Source organism: Bos javanicus, chromosome 2, assembly GCF_032452875.1.
Source record: "Bos javanicus breed banteng chromosome 2, ARS-OSU_banteng_1.0, whole genome shotgun sequence".
Lineage (NCBI taxonomy): Eukaryota > Metazoa > Chordata > Mammalia > Artiodactyla > Bovidae > Bos > Bos javanicus.
The window spans coordinates 426475-448625 of NC_083869.1; the positions used below are offsets into that span (position 1 = coordinate 426475).

The following is a 22151-nucleotide window of genomic DNA, read 5'->3' on the forward strand; positions in this document are numbered from 1 at the left end:
TTCTCTAAGAGTTTTTTTCAATGCAATTCTGAAAACCCTAGCCACAGCAATCAGAGAGGAAAAAGAAGGAAAAAGAATGCAAATCGGAAAAGAAGTAAAAATGTCAGTTTTTGCTGATGACATAATACTATACTAAGAAAATCCTAAAGATGAAACTATTAAAATTCATGAGTGAATTCAGTAAAATTGAAAGATACAAAATTAATACACAGAAATCTCTCTCATTTCTACACATTAACAATGAAAAATCAGAGAGAGAATTAAGGAAACAATACAATTTACCATCACATCAAAAGGAATAAAATACCTTTGAATAAACTTACCTACAAAGACAAAATACCTGTATTCTGAAAACTATAATATACTTATGACAGAAATTGAAGATGACACAACAGATAGAAAGATATAACATGTCCTTGGATTGGAAGAATCAATATTGTCAAAATGACTACTGAAGCCAATCTTCAGATCCAAAGCTGCTGCTGCGCTAAGTCGCTTCAGTCATGTCCGACTCTGTGTGACCCCATAGACGGCAGCCCACCAGGCTCCCCCGTCCCTGGAGAATCCCAGGGACGGGGGAGGATTCTCCAGGCAAGAACACTGGAGTGGGTTGCCATTTCCTTCTCCAATGTGTGAAAGTGAAAAGTGAAAGTGAATTCACTCAGTCGTGCCCAACTCTTAGCGACCCCATGGACTGCAGCCTACCAGGCTCCTCCGCCCAGGGGATTTTCCATGCAAGAGGACTGGAGTGGGGTGCCATTGCCTTCTCCTCAGATCCAAAGCAACCCCTATCAAATTACCAATAGCATTTTCACAGAATTAGAATGAAAATTTTCACAATTTGTATGGAGACACAAAAGACTCCAAATGGCCAAGGACAATCTTGAGAAAGAAAAAGAGATTCTTCCAAAATCTGTTCCCTGACTTCAGACTATAGTGCTGTATTTGTTTAGTCACTATGTCTTGTCTGACTTGTTTGAAACCCTATGGACTGTAGCCAGCCAGGATCCTGTATCCATGGGATTTCCCAGGCAAGAATACTGGAGTGAGTTGTCATTTCCTTCTCCATGGGATCTTCTCAACCCAAGGATTGGATCCATGTCTTCTACATTAGCAGGCAGATTCTTTACCACTGAGCCACCAGGGAAGCCCTCAGACATAGTACAAAACTACAAATAAAAGCAGTATGTTACTGTCACAAAAACATAGAAATATAGATCAATGGAATTGGATAAAAAGCCCAGAGATAAACCCACATACCTACGGTCATTTAATCTGTGAAAAAGGAGGCAAGAATATACAATGGAGAAAAGATAGACTCTTCAGTAAGGGGTGCTGATAAAGTTGGACAGCTACATGTAAAAGAATGAAATTAGAACCCCACACACAAAAATAAACTCAAAATTGATGAAAGACCTAAAATTAAGGTCAGATACTAGAAATTCTGCTATTCTAAATTTGTGGGTTATCAACAATAACATAGCTATTTTGGCCTATGAGTTTATTGGTCAAAAAATTGGGATCCTTGAGATAGATACTAATTTAAAATAATTTAAAATCTATTTATTCCACATGGGAATTCATGATGAAAAGACTGAAGAAACAAGGTTTGGAAAAGTAGAAATGTATCAGGGTGTGAGGTTAGAAGTAGTGTCTACCAGCTGTTCACACTTCTGATACCAGTTTCAAGATGAGATGTTCCCTAAATTTTTTTTTGGTAATTGGCTACAAGAATTCAGAACTCACTGAAAGCTATTATGCTCAAGATTATGGTTTTTTACAGTGAAAAAAATATGCAGATTAAAGTCAATCAATGGAAAATATTCATGATAAAGTGTCCAAGGAACTTCTAAGCATGTAGCTCCCATTTGTTCTCTCCTAATGAAGTCATGGACAGCACTGTTCTCTTGGCAATGACTCGCAACAAAGTAATTGAAGTATTGCCAACCAGGGACGCTGACCTGAGCCTTGGTGTGCCCAGTCTTTATTGGAGCTCCACAGTCAACTCCACAGTCAGCTCCACACAGCTGACCTCAGTCTCCAGGCCCACTGGGGTCAAGTTGATACCACGTGACTCAATAATAAATGACATTGCTGGACTTTCTACTTTGGCCACAGACCAAAGACATCCTGTCCTCATCAGACAGGACATCCTAAGGGATTATGTATTACCCACCAGGGCTAAGTGTAAAGGCCAGAGCTCTTCTGGGGCAAGGTAAAATTCTCTATTACATACAAGGCCTAAGGATGACAAAGAGGCAAAGTGTGAACAATATCAGGCCTCCATATATATTAGTTTTCTGTTGTCTCTGAACAAATTTATCATTTTAAAAGAAAACAATTCATTATATCACAGTTATGTACACTAGAAGTTTGGGCTGGCACAGTTGATTTCTCTACTTTCAAGTATGACAAGGCCAAAGTCAAGGTGTTGTCCATCTCATATTTTAGCCAGAGACTCTAAGAAGCAATACACTTCCAAGACCATTTAGATTGTTGGGAGAACACTGTTCTTTGCAGTCACTGGACTGAGGTTCCCTGTTCCGTGTTGCCTGCCAACTGGTGTGGCTCTTAGCTCCTGGAAGCCTCTGGTTCTATATCTCTGAGCCAGTTGTGCCTCAGATCCTTCTCACACTTGGAATTCCTCTGAACTCTTTGTCTTCCACACATCTTTTCTGCCTACAGCTGACTAAATTTCTCTCCTTTTAAGGGCTCACCTGAACAATCCAAGACAATATTCCTGTTTTAAAGTCCATAACCTTAATTACATCTGCAAAGTCCCATTTTCCCTGCAGTTTAACATATTCTATAAGTTCCAGGGTTTAGGGTATCAACACCTTGGGGAAAATTCATATAATCTCTCATCTCTACAATTCTCTGTGGCTTCATGAATTTCTCCATGAAGCAAAGAACATGAGCACCAACAGCCTCTAAGCATCAATGTCTATTATATTAATACAAATACCACAGAGACCAGGCAGATAATGCCGATGAATGAGATGGGCTGGTGAGAAAGTAGTGAGTGCAGGCTATGAGGAAACTAGAGCAGAGGATGATAAACTGTGGCCAGATGCAAGCTCAGCTTACTGACCAGTTTCAGTAAATAAACTTGTATTTTCTATGTCTCTTTTTAGTCTATAATGACAGAGATGATATGACAACCAACACAGACTGCATGGTTTACAAAGCTGCAAATATTTACTATGTACCCATTTACAGGAAACATTTGCCAACCCATGAATTAGAAGCTGCATACATACCCCATTTGAAGGCCACCCCAGAGTCCCAGCCAATGGTTGTGGTGGAGAAATGTTCACCCAGTGTTCCGAATCTTTCTCTTTCTTCAAGAGAAGCTTGAGCTCAAGATTTTTATATGAAATTTTCTAATATGTATGTCAACTAATTTTTAAAAGTTTCCAAAATCCTAGGAAGGCTAATGAGAAAACATCTGCTGGTCTCATTGGCTTTTCCAAAGTTTGTGGCTTTTGTTTTATGTAGTTTCAGCCATAAGAGAGAAATGGGATTTAGTCTCAATATCTGAGGAGAGAACTGTGTTGTGAGCTCTCTTTGCACCAATCAACTATGACAAGGGGTGTAAATACAATTATTGATTGACTCAATTTGGTTAATTCAGAATCTTCTGCTTTGGCCCAGAGGTAGATTTTTTTATAGGCCTTAAGCATGAGAAAGTTCACAACTCCAAACAAACCACCAATAAATAATTTCAAAATAAATATTAAAGTCAATCCTTAAAATAAATGTAATGAATTTCAACATGATATTTTCTTCTCTGCAGTAACTACTTTGAATTTATTAAAAACTATTTTTTCAAGAAGCAATTCCCCCCACTCTGACTTTTTATTGTTTTTATCCTGGTTTTCATGCCAGGTTATCCTGCATTTCCTCTATAAAAGAACAATGATTTAATTTATTAATTCTCTGAGAAGAAGAGAAAGGAAAACACCACCCAGGAGCCACACTGTAAGAAAACAAATGACCCCTGAGCTGGCAAATTTCTGCCTGCTCTTCATCTTACATCTGGGAAGGGCTGACTAAAACATTTAATTGTAACTAGCAAGTATGATTTATTTGAAGAAAAGAAAGTCAGACAATTCAGATTAGTTGATGCCTTGGAAATGAAATTTTATTGAATAAGGCTCTCATATTTGGTAAAAGAATTAAATTTATAAATTAAAAAATTGATACTTAGTATACATATCAATGGAGAAGGCAATGGCAACTCACTCCAGTACTCTTGCCTGGAAAAGCCCATGGATGGAGGAGCCTGGTAGGCTTCAGTCCATGGGGTCATGAAGAGTCAGACATGACTGAGTGACTTCCCTTTCAATTTTCACTTTCATGCATTGGAGAAGGAAATGGCAACCCACTCCAGTGTTCTTGCCTGAAGAATCCCAGGGATGACAGAGCCTGGTGGGCTGCCGTCTATGGGGTCGCACAGAGTCGGACACGACTGAAGTGACTTAGCAGCATACATATCAAAACACGTGATGCCAAATTTTACTTTTTAATTAGACAAGATCAAAGCACACAAGATGCATTAATTAATTAATTATATAACATTAATTATTAAATTATGAAAGAAATAGCCAGTGAGTGCCTGTGATATATCTGTTCTGCTATAGGTACTGGAGATATAGCACTGAGTAAATAAATAAATAGGCAAGCTCTCCTGGAGCTGACATGAAAGTGGGGAAAGACAGTAAACATGTATTAAATAATACGGCAGGTGGTGAAGAAAATGGAAACTGGTCAGTATATTATTATAGGCTAATTTCTGTCTTCTCAAAATTGATATGTTGATGTCTTAATCCCTAGTACCTTAGAAGGTGACTATATTTAAAGACAGAGTGTTAAGAGACATAATTATTGTTGAATAATGTTGAATAAAGTCTGTTTTCCAAGGTTCCAAGTTAGGAAAGGAGTACATCAGGATGTATATTGTCACCCTGCTTGTTTAAATTATATCAAGTGTATCATATGAAATGTTGTGTGAATGAAGCACAAGATGGAATCAAGATTGCCAAGAAAAATAACAATAACCTCAGACATGCAGATGACACCACCCTTATGGCAGAAAGCAAAGAGAAACTAAGGAGCCTCTTGATGAATGTGAAAAAGGAGAGTGAAAAAGCTGCCTTAAAACTCAGCATTCAAAAAACAAAGATCATGCATCCAGTCCCATCACTTCATGGCAAATAGATGGGGAAACAATGGAAATAGCGACAGACTTTATTTTCTTAGTCTCCAAAATCATGGCAGATGCTGACTGAAGCCATGAAATTAAGACACTTGCTCCTTGGAAGAAAAGCTATGACTAACCGAGACAGCATATTAAAAAGCAGAGACATTACTTTGCAGACAAAGGCCCAGCTAGTCAAAGCTATGGTATTTCCAGCAATCATGTGAGAGTTGGACCATAAAGAAGTTTGAGCACTGAAGAACTGATACTTCTGAACTGTGGTGTTGGAGGACTCTTGAGAGTTCCTTGGACTGCAAGGAGGTCAAACCAGTCAAGCCTAAAGGAAATCAATCCTGAATATTCATTGGAAGGACTGATGCCAAAGGTGAAGCTCTAATACTTTGGCCACCTGATGTGAAGAGCTGACTCATTATAAAAGACCCTTATGCTGGGCAAAATTGAAGGCAGGAGGAGAAGGGGATGACATAGGATTAGATGGTTGGATCGCATCACCAACTCAATGGACATGAGTTTGAGCAAGCTCTGGGAGATAGTAAGGGAAAGGGAAGCCTGGTGTGCTGCAATCCATAGGGTTGCAAAGAGTAGGACATGACTGAGTGACTGGACAACAATGACAAGATCTGTAGGATGGGCCCTAATCCAATATGTCTATTTTAAAGTGCCTATACATTTTATTTTCTTTAAGGGGAATTATTCATTTTGGGCACAACACCCAATAGTTCATAATAGGTTGGAAACACAGCAACTGCTAATTTAGCATAAACAATGTAACTGCTAGAGCTTGTTTGTGTTAAATAGAGGTAGTTATGTGGATGAAAGTGAAAGTGGAGAGTGAAAAAGTTGGCTTAAAGCTCAACATTCAGAAAACAAAGATCATGGCATCCGGTCCCACCACTTCATCGGAAATAGATGGGGAAACAGTGGAAACAGTGTCAAACTTTATTTTTCTGGGCTCCAAAATCACTGCAGATGGTGACTGCAGCCATGAAATTAAAAGACACTTACTCCTTGGAAGGAAAGTTATGACCAACCTAGAAAGCATATTCAAAAGCAGAGACATTACTTTGCCAACAAAGGTTCATCTAGTCAAGGCTATGGTTTTTCCTGTGGTCATGTACAGATGTGAGAGTTGGACTGTGAAGAAGGCTGAGTGCCGAAGAATTGATGCTTTTGAACTGTGGTGTTGGAGAAGACTCTTGAGAGTCCCTTGGACTTCAAGGAGATCCAACCAGTCCATTCTGAAGGAGATCAGCCCTGGGATTTCTTTGGAAGGAATGATACTAAAGCTGAAACTCCAGTACTTTGGCCACCTCATGTGAAGAGTTGACTCATTGGAAAAGACTCTGATGCTGGAAGGGGTTGGGGGCAGGAGGAGAAGGGGACGCCAGAGGATGAGATGGCTGGATGGCATCACTGACTCAATGGATGTGTGTCTGAGTGAACTCCGGGAGTTGGTGATGGACAGGGAGGCCTGGTGTGCTGCGATTCATAGGGTTGCAAAGAGTCAGACAGGACTGACCGACTGATCTGATCTGATCTGATCTGATGAAGCCTATGGAGCCTCAGAGAAGTGAAATTTATCAGTGACAAGACAGCATTCCTAATATATTTGCATAGATAGAACAAGTAACTTGTTTTCCACATGCTTCATATACTTAAAATCTACTTAAGCTGTGTTTTTAAACTGTCAGTCTTTTGGTTTAAAAGCCTAACTACATCTCAAAAAATGATATTCAAGCATTGTTTTAAAATTACAGCTGCTCAATGTCAGTGAAATGGCAGCCCACTCCAGTATTCTTGCCTAGAGAATCCTGTGGACAGAGGAGCCTGTTGGGCTGCCATCTTTGGGGTCGCACAGTCAGACACGACTGAAGCAACTTAGCAGCAGCAGCAATGTCAGTGATATGATAGATTGATATATTCAGATTCAGACATGATCATGGTACCATTACCTGAGTTAGAGTAGTTGTGCCAAATTGATAGATTTAAGAAGCATTGATATGGTGCTTACTGTCTACCTGAAACTCTTAAGCAACTTGTTTAATCATCATAACTAGCTCATGAAGTAGGTAATATTGTGTCAGGGAGAAAGCTGAGGCACATAAGAAAGCTGAGATAAGAAAAGTCACCAAGGCAAAGGCAGGGTATGGAGGGAGGCAGATGAGCTTCAGTATTTGTGCCAAATCATTACAATCTGTTGCCTCACCTAAAAGTTCAGACAATATCTCATATTTGTGATGCATGCTGTGGGTCTGAGCTTTCTATATGCTTTACATACATTCAATTGTTTTATGGTATTGAGCCACCACTGGGAATCAAAAGGTCTGGATTCCAGTTTCAATTTTGGTGAAGGACAAAGAGTGTGATTCAGGGAACCTGGCTGTACTTTTCTGGGATTCAAGCTAATGAATTGGTTAAATTAGATGATTTATCTCCAAAGTCTCTTCTAATTCTAAAGTTTTAGAATTTGTAGACTGTCTTAAAAGTCATGAAATGAATATATATTTTTTAGTTTTCAAGTTTTTTAAACTGAATACTCAGTCTATATTTTTCATCTTCTACACTCTCATTCTTGAAAAAATTTTTATTTAAAATTTATTTACTTATTTTAAGTGAAACAAAGATGATATTTTTAATGATAAAAGGTAAAGAATCTGCCTGCAGTGTCAAAGACCTGGATTTGATCGCTGGGTTGGGAAGATACCTTGGAGAAGGGAAAGGCTACCCACTCCAGTATTCTAGTCTAGAGAATTCCATGGACTATACAGTCCATGGGTTTGAAAAGAGTCGGACATGACTGCATGACTTTCATTTCATTCACAGAGAAAATAGACATGATAAACCATTAGACACCTTAACAACAAGGAAACAAAGACACATAAAAGAAAAATCAGAAGAAATATAAGGGAAAAGAAAAAAATATATAACCATAGTGAGACATATTAACATTTCTCTAAGAACATTTTGTTAAGTGCAGAAAAAATAAGAATAGGAGCCTCTTGAATGTTGTTATTAATAATTTAAGTATAATAGATTTATATTTAGCTAATTTATATTAAAATCCTACACAAATATATTTAAAATTTTGTATCTCATACCTTGTTATTAAATGTCCATAGGACATTTAGAAAAACTGGCAAAAAGATAAACATTACTAAATTTCAAAAAGTAGAATTCTTTTTTGTGTGTGATTCAGTTATACATATACATATGTTATTTTTGAACTTATTTTTCATTTTAGGTTATTGCAAGATATTGACTATAGTTCCCTGTGCTATACAGTAAGCCTTTGTTGCTTGTTGCATATCTATTTTTTTAAATTAGAAATGTAGCGTTCTATTCATAAGTCAAACAAAAAACACTTTTATATTCTCATTTATACAAGTTTTGAATTTAACAAATAGATGCAGATATCTTAGATTCAGATGCTATTATAAAGATATAAAGCCATTTTGCCAAAGAAAAGGAAATAAAAAAGCAAACCAACAGAAAAAATAATAATAATAATAATTTTACCTTTAATATAACAGGAACTTTTTATTTGGGGAATACTAGTACACATTATTGCTCCCCTAGGATCTAAATGTATACTTTCAGCTCCCAAACAGCATTTATTTACCCAATAGAAATGCAAAGCTAATTATAATTAATACTGTTAATTTTAGTTCTGCCTTGAATAATTACACTTCACAGAACTATCTTTTTTCCTCTTATTGCAATTATGAAATTATGATTTGTTTGATATGAGAAAATTATGACAGAAGACTTAGGAGTAAATATAAAAAGAAAGTTTGATGACTTAAAAAATATCATTAAGTTTTCAAAAATAGTGAAACTCAAAGAAGCTCAAAGTCTTTTCAGTGATACTTATCTATATACGTCTTATATGGTGCCAAAGCAGTGAGGGAAATATATTTTAATTTCTGTAAGCAAAGACAGTTTCAGTAAGTATTTCCATATATTACTTCTGTTTATTTAAGCAAATACTCTTAGACTGAACCTCATCCCAAGTGATAATCTCTCAGGCTATTTAGAGACTATGTTCTCAGGAATATGGCAAAGGCAGGCTAAAAAAGGTAAGATCTCCAGCTCTAAGACAAAGACATGGAAACATGATGCTTCTGTTAATGATCATAATGACTAATTCCCTATTCTTTAGCCTCATTTTACATCTCAGTTCATCATGATCTAATGATTCAGATAATTTTTTTATTTTACAGATAACACCAGGGACAACACCCAAGTTCCTACTGCACCTCAACTCTCCTCTAGAATGAAGCACATTAAACAAGAGATGGCCAAAAATCACCTTCAATTTGTGCGATTTGAAGCAACAGACCTCCATGGTGTGTCCAGGTCTAAGAGTATCCCTGCACAATTTTTCCAAGTGAGTTTTGCAAGTAGTTATGACTGAATGTCATTTCATTCAATTCATTTGCAAGAGAATGGTCCTTATTACTCTTTCTAATTTTATTGTACTCTAAACAGCAATTCAAACTGAAAACCTTGTTTGATATGAGAAAACTATGACAGAAGACTTAGAAGCAAATATAAAAAGAAAGTTTGATGACTTAATAAATATTATTAAGTTTTCAAAAATAGTGATGTTAAGAAATACTGCATTTTCAGATATTTGAGACGAGTTGTTTTTTTGTTTTTAGTTTATGTCATGTGTTTATTTTAATAACTGATTACTGTGTTATTAAAACATTTCTTAGGAAGGGACATCAGTCAGTATTATACAAAAGTATCAAAATTAAGCATCCCCAAAGGTTATTATTTAAATACTACTTTCAATATTAAATTGTAATTTTCTAATTTGCCTTACACTGAGTAAAACTGGAATTTTTCAAAACATTTTTTAAAGAATTCCAAATAAGTCAAACATGTATCTTAAAAAAATTATTTAGATCTGCCTACACATATACACATGAAATTTATATATACAGGTCTTTGAGTAGGTTGAAAAATTAAACAGTCATTGAATAGTGCTTGACTTATCAACTTTATTACTGGTAAAGGTAGATTCAGATCATACAAGTCAAATGGCATTTGAAAATGTGTAGAGATGGTGGAAAGTGAAGGAGGCAGTGACTCAATACCAAATGCAGAAGAGTCACATCTTCTAGTACCAGCTGCTTCTCAGTAGCCATGCTTTTTGGGATTTAGAGGTAATATAAAAACCAAATTGGCTTGCAAAATTAACCTCACCATGTTCACTGAAATCATGGGAACTGAACTTTATAGTCAGCTTTTTCTCTACCCATTAATGTAAATTTCAACACATGAAACTTTATTGATATTCCTACCACACAATTTCTAGAAAAAATTTTATGTGTCTATTCAACTTCATACTTCATTATTTCCCAGTTGTGTGATATGTAGAAAAGTTAAATAAGAACTAAATACATTGAATCCAACAGGTATTTGACCAGAAAATGCGTTAGCAATCATTTAGTCTAACACTTGTTTCACAGATATGGAGGCTGAGGCATGTATATAGTACCATGACCTGCCTAACTTCACACAAGCAATTAATGACAAAGTTAGGACTAGAAATAGATTTGGTGATACTCAAGTTATGCTGACTTGAAGGCTACAACATTCTGGAAACTATAACTTAGGTGCACATTCATGGGCAAGGTTTTTGGAACTCTGTGCCTATGAGGTAGTTTGCTTATTAGTAAAGGTGAGTGAGGAGAGAAGCGCCATAGTCAGCAACCCTGGCTCCTCTGTCCCATGTGTCCTGTGTGTGATCACAGTCAGCTCTCTGAGAAGGACTGCAGATGGTCTACTGACTCTTTTTGGAGGATTACAATAGAATAAGTTGAAATAAAGCCTTATCTGCAGTATTAGCAACTATGCCATGTGATAAAAAGTGATTTTAAAAAGTACTTTTGGTTATGATCATTTCAAATAATTCCTTTAGATTTTACCTTTTTCATTTGCTATAAAGACATTTTCTTTATTGCTATAGCTTTTATTTATGAGTGCTGTTTGCATGAGCATATAAAGTTTCCAAAGGCTAAAGCCTAAAGCTATTGACTTGTTTATAAATTACCTTTGAGAATATTATTTTAAACTATTTAAAATGTATCTGTAATAAGCTAGTTTCAACTAACAGATGAAGCTTTTTTTTTTTTTTCTCATTAGTAATGATCTCCCACTCCCACTTCCCATCCCCTGACTTTTTTGTTTGGTTTCAAGTTGCAAAAGTTGATTGCTCTGTCCTTTAACTTATTTAGGAAAAAGTGATTCATGGTGTTTACATGCCCCGAGGTTATCTTGAATTGATACCAAATCCTAAGGACAATGAAGTGGATCACATTAGAGCAACGTGTTTTAATAGTGACATAGTCCTGATGCCAGAGCTATCAACCTTCAGAGTTCTGCCGTGGGCCAAGAGAACAGCCAGGGTGATCTGTGACACATTCACCGTGACCGGGGAGCCTCTTCTGACCTCCCCAAGGCACATCGCCAAAAGGCAGCTGAGCCAGCTGCAGGATGCTGGCTTCTCCCTGCTCTCTGCTTTCATCTATGATTTTTGCATTTTTGGTGTACCTGAAATTATCAATTCAAAAACCATATCTCTTCCTGCTTCAGCACTGCTAAATAATCATGACCAGCTGTTCATCCAGGAACTCGTGGATGGTTTGTATCACACTGGGGCCAATGTTGAGAGCTTTTCCTCCTCTACCAGGCCTGGCCAGATGGAAATCTGTTTTCTGCCTGAATTTGGCATCAGTTCAGCTGATAACGCATTTACCCTCAGAATGGCTGTCAAAGAAGTGGCAAGGAAGTATAATTATATCACCAGCTTTTTCATCGAGACTGGATTCTGTAACTCAGGAATTTTGTCTCATAGTCTCTGGGATGTCGATGAGAAGAAAAACATGTTCTGTAGCAATTCTGGAATTGAGCAGCTCACGATTCCTGGGAAAAAATGGTTGGCAGGCCTCTTGAAGCACTCTGCTGCCCTCAGCTGCTTGATGGCCCCTGCTGTTAGCTGCAGGAAGCGCTACTCTAAGGAGAGTAAAGACCTGAAAGAGAGTGTGCCAACAACGTGGGGGTACAATGATAACAGCTGTGCTTTTAACATTAAGTGTCACGGTGAGAAAGGCACTAGAATAGAAAATAAACTGGGCTCAGCCACAGCAAATCCTTACCTGGTGTTGGCCGCCACTGTTGCTGCAGGCTTGGATGGACTTTACAGCGATGATGGTGTTTTGTCTGGTCCAGAGAACAGCACAGACCTTCATCAGTCCAAACCTTCTGAGATCCCTTTGAAACTGGAACATGCCCTCATGGCACTAGAGGAAGATCAATGTCTGAGACAGGCTCTAGGAGAAACTTTTATTCGGTATTTTGTTGCCATGAAGAAATATGAGTTGGAAAATGAAGAAACAGATGCTGAGAGAAATAAATTCTTAGAATATTTTATTTAGAGTGGAACCCTTAACTATTTCTGTAGCAGTATGAGTTTTTTTTAAGTTGCTGATTTGCCAGAAAGAAAAGATGGAGTTTTCTAATAACAATAAGACTACAAATGCTTTCTCTCTTTTTTGTTCCATGAAATATTTGAAGATGACATGAGGCCACTGGGAGGATTCTAATAGAAACAAACAATAAAGTTGTGGTGCAACAGTGATGTGCAAACCCAACAAGTCTTGTCACTCGGTGATCATTGCCTCAGTGTATGTTGGTTGACCTAGACACAAATATTCAGGGTTTTTTTTGGGGGGTGGGGGGGTGGGGTGGGGCAGGCAACAAATATATTTACACAATAAAAAATACTTAAGAGTTAGAAAACAAAATTTAAATGACTAAAAATACAATGAGGTAATTTTCAATTATACACATAGATTGTGACTGCCAGGGAAACAAAGATATTTGCTAATATAATCTCACTCATATTGAGGATCTATTTTTCAAACATCACTGTAATGTTTCCAAATGACTTAATTAAGGTTTTCAAAAATATGTGATGATAACAAATTAGCAGAAGTTTTCACATATGTCCCATATCTTTCTACCCTGCATCACCAGCTCCTGAAAGTCTAAGAATGTTCAAGGCTGTAATGTCCACAAAAAATGGATTTTGAGCTGGGAACAATGAGATCAAACATTTAAAAGCAGTAAAAATCTTTCTTTAAGCCATATCTTATATAGAAACCTAATGCATAGAATACAGATGAAATGGAGAGATGGACTGGGGTAGGTGGGCTCTGCCTGGTTTGTACCACTCTTTGGAAATTCCAAAGATACCTCTAGTGCTTTGTAAAGCACAAGAACAGCTGCCTTGGTAACCAGGGCACTGTTTCCAGCTAAAATTGCCTTTAAATTACTGATTCTCCTACTGTCATAGGCTGGTATCTTCCCAGACAATATTAAATGTTCTAAACATTTGTTTGAATGAGATAATATTGTAACTATCACTAAAGTTTAGCTCCTTTGGGAAGGAAATTAAATATCAACCTACTAACAAACAAAACCCTATTCCACTGCTTAGAATCAAATAGGAAATTTTATGTTCAATTAAAACTATGATCTCATTTTAGTCAGCAAACACACAGTCAGAGGGTTAGAATATGACTCAGATCTTCCTAATTGAAATCCATGAAAATGAAAAGTGTGAAAGTGTTAGTCACTCAGTTGTGTCTGATTCTTTGCCACCCAATGGACTGTAGTGAAACCAGGCTCTTCTGTCCATGGAATTCTCTAGGCAAGATTACCTTCCTTACCCAGGTGTCTAACCATGGTCTTCCATGTTGCGGGCAGATTCTTTACCATCTGTACCACCAGGGAAGCCTCAACCCTTGAAAGTGTCAACTAAAAAATTAGTAGAGGGTTATTTTATTTGGTTGTAATGTTAAGGACTCCAAGCCCAGGAGGCAGTATCTCAGTAGCCCTGAGAAAACTGCTCCAAGGAGGCAGGAGAGGGAGTCAGAATATATACAAATTTGCAACAAAGGGGGCAGGTAGTCTGAATATCAAAGATTATTGTTAAGTAAACAAGTAAGGAAAAACAGGTATCCAGTTAGGGAATTTAGGATTCTTCTATGTATGGGAAGATGCAAGTCTCTGGGCTCACTGAATTTACTCCTTTCATGTGTGCTTCAGCCATCTAGGCCAAATACTGTCTCTTGATTACTTACAGCCCCAATTTCTTGTTCTCCTTGTTCACTCTACAGGGCAGCAGGTGTGGCAGCTGGCTGTTTCTTGCATCCCCTCAAGCTCCTCAGCAAAAAGTGAAGCGGGTGGTAGCATCTGCTGGGTTGCAGGAATTATGTTCCCTTTTGAGGGCTCTCATTCACATTGGAAGCCCCAAATCACTGGTGACTGACATTTCTTGCCCATCGATACAGCAGGAAATATTTCATTTCACAATACTCAGTAACTTGAATAGGAAAGTCAGTTAGTCTTCTAATTGCTCTCCCTCTTTCCTGTGAGCAGGAAAAGTGTGTTTGGATACACAAAAATAAGATATTTTTAGAAGATTAAGAGGAAGAGAGAAAGCTAGTGTAGAGTAGGTGGAGAAGGAAAGGAAAATGCAAGGATGCTCCAGAGAATGAAACCCCACACATTTTGGGTGGGGTAGGGGAAGAGCTTTCTGGTTGTCTCCCTGTCTTTAATTTCCTCTCTGTTCTCAGTAATGACATACAAAGGTGTCTGCTTGGAGCACACTATAAAAAATTAAAATGACACTTCTGGAGTTTCATTGTGACTATGTGCAGTCATGTTATTAGGATCAGACCAAAGAAATATAACTTGAAATGTCATAGAAAGCTCTACAAAACTCCTTCAAGGACAGATCCTCTGTTCCCTGTCCTTTCCCCATGCTTCTGCCCTTATCTTCCTGTTGGCTCCCTTGCAAAGCAAGGAGAGCAATGCCTTTGAGAATGGAGCCACACACAGGGGTAGTAACAGGATGGAAAGGAGCAGAGGATGCATGGTTTGCCAACTTTCAGATTTTTATTTCTATCTCCTTTAAGGCATAGTGACTTTGTGTCTTTGTTACCTGGACAAAATTCATCTTTCTCGCTTGTGTGTGTATGTGTAAGTGTGTTGGGGGGACATTTGAGGGGTTCAAGGATGAAACAATAAAGGTAAAAGGACTAGTGAAAGACCACTTCTTCGATCTTTCTACTACTAGAGAGGAGAATCTGAACTAGAAGATTTATACATGCAAACAAATTGTATTGTCATTCACCCTAAAAGAGTTGTATAGACCTATAAAATAAAGATCATTTTCCACCCCCAGTTCTACAAGGATCAAGTTTTTAGCACTGCAGTCATTGACTGATGTGCGTGCATGCATGTTTAATTGCTAAGTCATGTCAGACTCTTTGTGATCCCATGAGCTGTAGCTCACCAGACTGCTCTGTCCACGATATTTTCCAAGCAAGAATTCTAGAATGGGCTTCCATTTCCTCCTCCAGGGGATCTTCCCAATCCAAGGATGGAACCTCCATCTCCTGAGCCTCCTGCTTGATTCTTTACACCTGAGCCACCTAGGAAGCCCCCACTGACCAATGGTGTGCCCCAAAAGGAATTCAGGATGAAAAGCAGGATGAAGCACTCCATGCCTTGGAAAACAGACCCTTAGATAGTTAGATGCATATCTGAGGAAGAATTTTAATAAACCAATATTCTCGCATCTTCCCATGCATGCTGCTGCTGCCAAGTGGCTTCAGTCATGTCCGACTCTGTGCAACCCCATGGACTGCAGCCTACCAGGCTTCTCCGTCCATGGGATTCTCCAGGCAAGAACACTGGAGTGGGTTGCCATTTTCTTCTCCAATGCATGAGAAAAAGCACTAAAATCATTAACTGAACTACCTGTTCATTGTGGTAATGAACTAGGTAATCTTTTACTTAATTGTATGCTTGATTGTCTGCACTTATTCTCTAGTCAAAAATCATGTATATTATATATATACCTCTTTGGAGCAGTTCCTCACAGCTCTCTAAGAGGTTGTGTGGCAGGCTATAGGACTCAGTAAGACGCTAATATAGAATTTATTTATTTATTATGTTTTTATCTGTTTTATTTATTTAATTTTTTTTTACTTTACAATATTGTATTGGTTTTGCCATACACTGACATGAATCTGCCATGGATGTACATGTGTTCCCCATCCTGAACCCCTCCCCAACACCTCCCTCCCCATCCCATTCCTCTGGGTCATCCCAGTGCACCAGCCCCAAGCATCCTGTATGATGCATCGAACCTGGACTGGCGATTCATTTCACATATGATAATTTACATGTTTCAATGCCATTCTCCCATATAATCCCGCCCTTGCCCTCTCCCACAGAGTCCAAAAGACTATACATCAGTCTCTCTTTTGCTGTCTCGTATACAGGGTTATTGTTACCATCTTTCTAAATTCCATATATATGTGTTCAGATCAGAGCAGATTAGATCAGTCGCTCAGTCGTGTCCGACTCTTTGCGACCCCATGAATCGCAGCATGCCAGGCCTCCCTGTCCATCACCAACTCCTGGAGTTCACTGAGACTCACGTCCATTGAGTCAGTGATGCCATCCAGCCATCTCATCCTTTGTCATCCCCTTCTCCTCTTGCCCCAATCCTTCCCAGCATCTGAGTCTTTTCCAATGAGTCAACTCTACACATGAGATGGCCAAAGTACTGGAGTTTCAGCTTTAGCATCATTCCTTCCAAAGAAATCCCAGGGCTGATCTCCTTCAGAATGGACTGCAGTCCTTGCAGTCCAAGGGACTCTCAAGAATCTTCTCCAACACCACAATTCAAAAGCATCAATTCTTCGGCACTCAGCCTTCTTCACTGTCCAACTCTCACATCCATACATGACCCCTGGAAAAACCATACCCTTGACTAGACGAACCTTTGTTGGCAAAGTACTGTCTCTGCTTTTGAATATGCTATCTAGGTTGGTCATAACTTTCCTTCCAAGGAGTAAGAGTCTTTTAATCTCATGGCTGCAGTCACCATCTGCAGTGATTTTGGAGCCCAGAAAAATAAAGTCTGACACTGTTTCCACTGTTTCCCCATCTATTTTCCATGAAGTGATGGGACCAGATGCCATGATCTTCATTTTCTGAATGCTGAGCTTTAAGCCAACTTTTTCGCTCTCCACTTTCACTTTCATCAAGAGGCTTTTTAGTTCCTCTTCACTTTCTGCCATAAGGGTGGTGTCATCTGAGGTTATTGATATTTCTCCAGGCAATCTTGATTCCAGCTTGTGTTTCTTAACCTATATGATGTACTCTGCATATAGGTTAAATAAACAGGGTGACAATGTACAGCCTTGACATACTCCTTTTCCTATTTGGAACCAGTCTGTTGTTCCATGTCCAGTTCTAACTGTTGCTTCCTGACCTGCATACAGATTTCTCAGGAGGCAGATCAGGTGGTCTGGTATTCCCATCTCTTTCAGAATTTTCCACAGTTGATTGTGATCCACACAGTCAAAGGCTTTGGCATAGTCAATAAAGCAGAAATAGATGTTTTTCTGGAACTCTCTTGCTTTTTCCATGATCCAGTGGATGTTGGCAATTTGATCTCTGGTTCCTGATTTCGAAAACCAGGTTGAACATCAGGAAGTTCACGGTTCGCATATTGCTGAAGCCTGGCTTGGAGAATTTTAAGCAATTACTTTACTAGCGTGTGAGATGAGTGCAATTGTGTGGTAGTTTGAGCATTCTTTGGCATTGCCTTTCTTTGAGATTGGAATGAAAACTGACCTTTTCCAGTCCTGTGGCCACTGATGAGTTTTCCAAATATGCTGGCATATTGAGTGCAGCACTTTCACAGCATCATCTTTCAGGATTTGGAATAGCTCAACTGGAATTCCATCACCTCCACTAGCTTTGTTCATAGTGATGCTTTCTAAGGCCCACTTGACTTCACATTCCAGGATGTCTGGCTTTAGGTCAGTGATCACACCATCGTGATTATCTGGGTCATGAAGATCTTTTTGTACAGTTCTTCTGTGTATTCTTGCCATCTCTTCTTAATATCTTCTGCTTCTGTTGGGTCCATACCATTTCTGTCCTTTATCAAGCCCATCTTTGCAAGAAATGTTCCTTCGGTATCTCTGATTTTCTTGAAGAGATCCCTAGTCTTTCCCATTCTGTTGTTTTCCTCTATTTCTTTGCATTGATCACTGAAGAAGGCTTTCTTATCTCTTCTTGCTATTCTTTGGAAATCTGCATTCACATGCTTATATCTTTCCTTTTCTTCCTTGCTTTTCACTTCTCTTCTTTTCACAGCTATTTGTAAGGCCTCCCCAGACAGCCATTTTGCTTTTTTGCATTTCTTTTCCATGGGGATGGTATTGATCCCTGTCTCCTGTACAATGTCACAAACCTCATTCCATAGTTCATCAGGCACTCTGTCTATCATATCTAGGCCCTTAAATCTATTTCTAACTTCCACTGTATAATCATAAGGGATTTGATTTAGGTCATACCTGAATGGTCTAGTGGTTTTTCCTACTTTCTTCAATTTAAGTCTGAATTTGGCAATAAGGAGTTCATGGTCTGAGCCACAGTCAGCTCCTGGTCTTGTTTTCACTGACTGTATAGAGCTTCTCCATCTTTGGCTGCAAAGAATAAAATCAGTATGATTTCGGTGTTGACCATCTGGTGATGTCCATGTGTAGAGTCTTCTCTTGTGTTGTTGGAAGAGGGTGTTTGTTATGACGTGTGCATTTTCTTGGCAAAACTCTATTAGTCTTTGCCTGCTTCATTCCATATTCCAAGGCCAAATTTGCCTGTTACTCCAGGTGTTTCTTGACTTCCTACTTTTGCATTCCAGTCCCCTATAATGAAAAGGACATCTTTTTTGGGTGTTCTAAAAGGTCTTGTAGGTCTTCATAGAACCATTCAACTTCAGCTTCTTCAGTGTTACTGGTTGGGGCATAGGCTTGGAAATACTGTGATATTGAATGGTTTGCCTTGGAAATGAACAGAGATCATTCTGTCGCTTTTGAGATTGCATCCAAGTACTGTATAGTGTATTGGTGTTTTTCTTTCTGGCTTAATTCACTTTGTATAATAGGCTGCAGTTTCATCCACCTCATTAGAACTGATTCAAATGTATTCTTTTTAATGGCTGAGTAATATTCCATTGTGTATATGTACCACAGCTTTCTTTATCCATTCATCTGCTGATGGACATCTAGGTTGCTTCCATGTCCTGGCTATTATAAACAGTGCTGTGATGAGTATTGGGGTACACGTGTCTCTTTCAATTCTGGTTTCCTTAATGTGTATGATCAGCAATGGGATTGCTGGGTCATATGGCAGTTCTATTTCCAGTTTTTTAAGGACTCTCCACACTGTTTTCCATAGTGGCTGTACTAGTTTGCATTCTTACCAACAGTGTAAGAGGGTTCCCTTTTCTCCACACCCTCTCCAGCATTTATTGCTTGTAAACTTTTGGATAGCAGCCGTTCTGACTGGCTTGAAATGGTACCTCATTGTGGTTTTGATTTGCATTTCTCTGATAATGAGTGATGTTGAACATCTTTTCATATGTTTATAGCCATCTGTATGTCTTCGTTGGAGAAATGTCTGTTTAGTTCTTTGGCCCACTTTTTGATTGAGTCATTTATTTTCCTGGAATTGAGCTGCAGGGGTTGCTTGTATATTTTTGAGATTAACTTTTTGTCTGTTGCTTCATTTGCTATTATTTTCTCCCATTCTGAAGGCTGCCTTTTCACCTTGCTTATGGTTTCCTTTGTTGTGCAGAAGCTTTTAAGTTTAATTGGGTCCCATTTGTTTATTTTTGCTTTTATTTCCAATATTGTGGGAGATAGAGGATCTTGCTGTGATTTATGTCGGAGAGTGTTTTGCCTATGTTCTCCTCTAGGAGTTTTATAGTTTCTGGTCTTACATTTAGATCTTTATTCCACTTTGAGTTTATTTTTGTGTATGGTGTTAGAAAGTGTTCTAGGTTCACTCTTTTACAAGTGATTGACCAGTTTTCCCAGCACCACTTGTTCAAGAGATTGTCTTTTCTCCATTCTTGCCTCCTTTGCCAAAGATAAGGTGTCCATAGGTGCTTGTATTTATCTCTGGGCTTTCTATTTTGTTCCATTGATCTATATTTCTGTCTTTGTGCCAGTACCACACTGTCTTGATGACTGTGGCTTTGTAGTAGAGCCTGAAGTCAGGCAGGTTGATTCCTCCAGTTCCATTCTTCTTTCTCAAGATTGTTTTGGATATTCGAGGTTTTTTGTATTTCCATACAAATTCTGAAATTATTTATTCTAGTTATCTAAAAAATACCATTGGTAGCTTGATAGGGATTGCATTGAATCTATAGATTGCTTTGGGTAGTATACTCATTTTCACTATATTGATTCTTCCAATCCATAAACATGATATATTTCTCCATCTATTTGTGTCCTCTTTGATTTCTGTCACCAGTGTTTTACAGTTTTCTATATTTAGGTCTTTTGTTTCTTTAGGTAGATATGTTCCTAAGTATTTCATTCTTTTCATTGCAATGGTGAATGGAATTGTTTCCTTAATTTCTGTTTCTGTTTTCTCATTGTTCATGTATAGGAATGCAAGGGATTTCTGTGTGTTGATTTTATATCCTGCAACTTTACTATATCCATTGATTAGCTCTAGTCATTTTCTGGTGGAGTCTTTAGGGTTTTCTATGTAGTGCATCATGTCATCTGCAAACACGGAGTTTACTTCTTCTTTTCCAATCTGGATTCCTTTTATTTCTTTTCTGCTCTGATTGCTGTGGCCAAAACTATGTTGAATAGTAGTGGTGAGAGTGGGCACCCTTGTCTTGTTCCTGACTTTAGGGGAAATGCTTTCAATTTTTCACCATTGAGGATAATGTTTGCTGTGGCTTTGTCATATATAACTTTTATTATGTTGAGGTATGTTCCCTCTATTCCTGCTTTCTGGACGGTTTTTTTTTTTTTTAATCATAAATGGATGTTGAATTTTGTCAAAGGCTTTCTCTGCATCTATTGAGATAATCATATGGTTTTTATTTTTCAATTTGTTAGTGTGGTGTATTACATTGATTGATTTGTAGATATTGAAGAATCCTTGCATCCTTGGGATAAAGCCCACTTGGTCATGATGTATGATCTTTTTAATATGTTGTTGGATTCTGTTTGGTAGAATTCTGTTAAGGATTCTTAGATCTATGTTCATCAGTGATATCATCCTGTAGTTTTCTCTTTTTATTGCATCTTTGTCAGGTTTTGGTATTAGGGTGATAGTGGCCTCATAGGATGAGTTTGGAAGTTTAGCTTCCTCTGCAATTTTCTGGAAGAGTTTGAGTACGATAGGTGCCCTAAATGGAATATAAACTCACAGTTTTTACACTGTACATTTTTCTTCCAGTCAACATGGGCCCTACCATAGCCCATGGGTTTTCATGAAACCAGTCCAGCTTGGTTTTACCATAATGTGTAAAAGATGGTATAAATCTCTGTTAATCAAGGTGTTTGTAGAGTTTTTTACCCTAGCATATAACATTCGTATAATAACTTAAAAGAACACAATATTTAGAATGGCACTGTAAGAGAGTTATGTAACTGGGAACATTATCATTAGCGTTCAGTACACAATAGTGAGTTGACAGAAAATATTCAGCCATTTGCTACCGATCAGTTTATACCATAAGTTGGTGTGGCAATCTTCACAGAGATTTCCTTTAGGTGTGTACTGATGTATATATTCCATTCTTTCAGTTCAGTTCAGTTCAGTTGCGCAGTCATGTCCGACTCTTTGTGACCCCATGAATCGCAGCACACCAGGCCTCCCTGTCCATCACCAACTCCCGGGGTTCACTCAGACTCATGTCCATCGAGTTGGTGATGCCATCCAGCCATCTCAACTTCTGTCGTCCCCTTTTCCTCATACCCCCAATCCCTCCCAGCATCGGGATCTTTTCCAATTAGTCAAC

General features: G+C 38.3%; 1 protein-coding gene across 1 annotated transcript in view; it reads left to right on the top strand.

Moving 5' to 3' along the window:
- The window catches only part of LGSN (lengsin, lens protein with glutamine synthetase domain), a 68047-nt gene extending 55381 nt beyond the window's left edge, over nt 1–12666 (top strand). The window contains exons 3-4 of the mRNA XM_061431323.1: nt 9442–9608; nt 11467–12666. Coding sequence (XP_061287307.1) covers nt 9442–9608; nt 11467–12666 — 1367 coding nt within the window. The remainder of the gene's footprint in view (nt 1–9441; nt 9609–11466) is intronic.
- Nucleotides 12667–22151: the final 9485 nt, after the last annotated feature.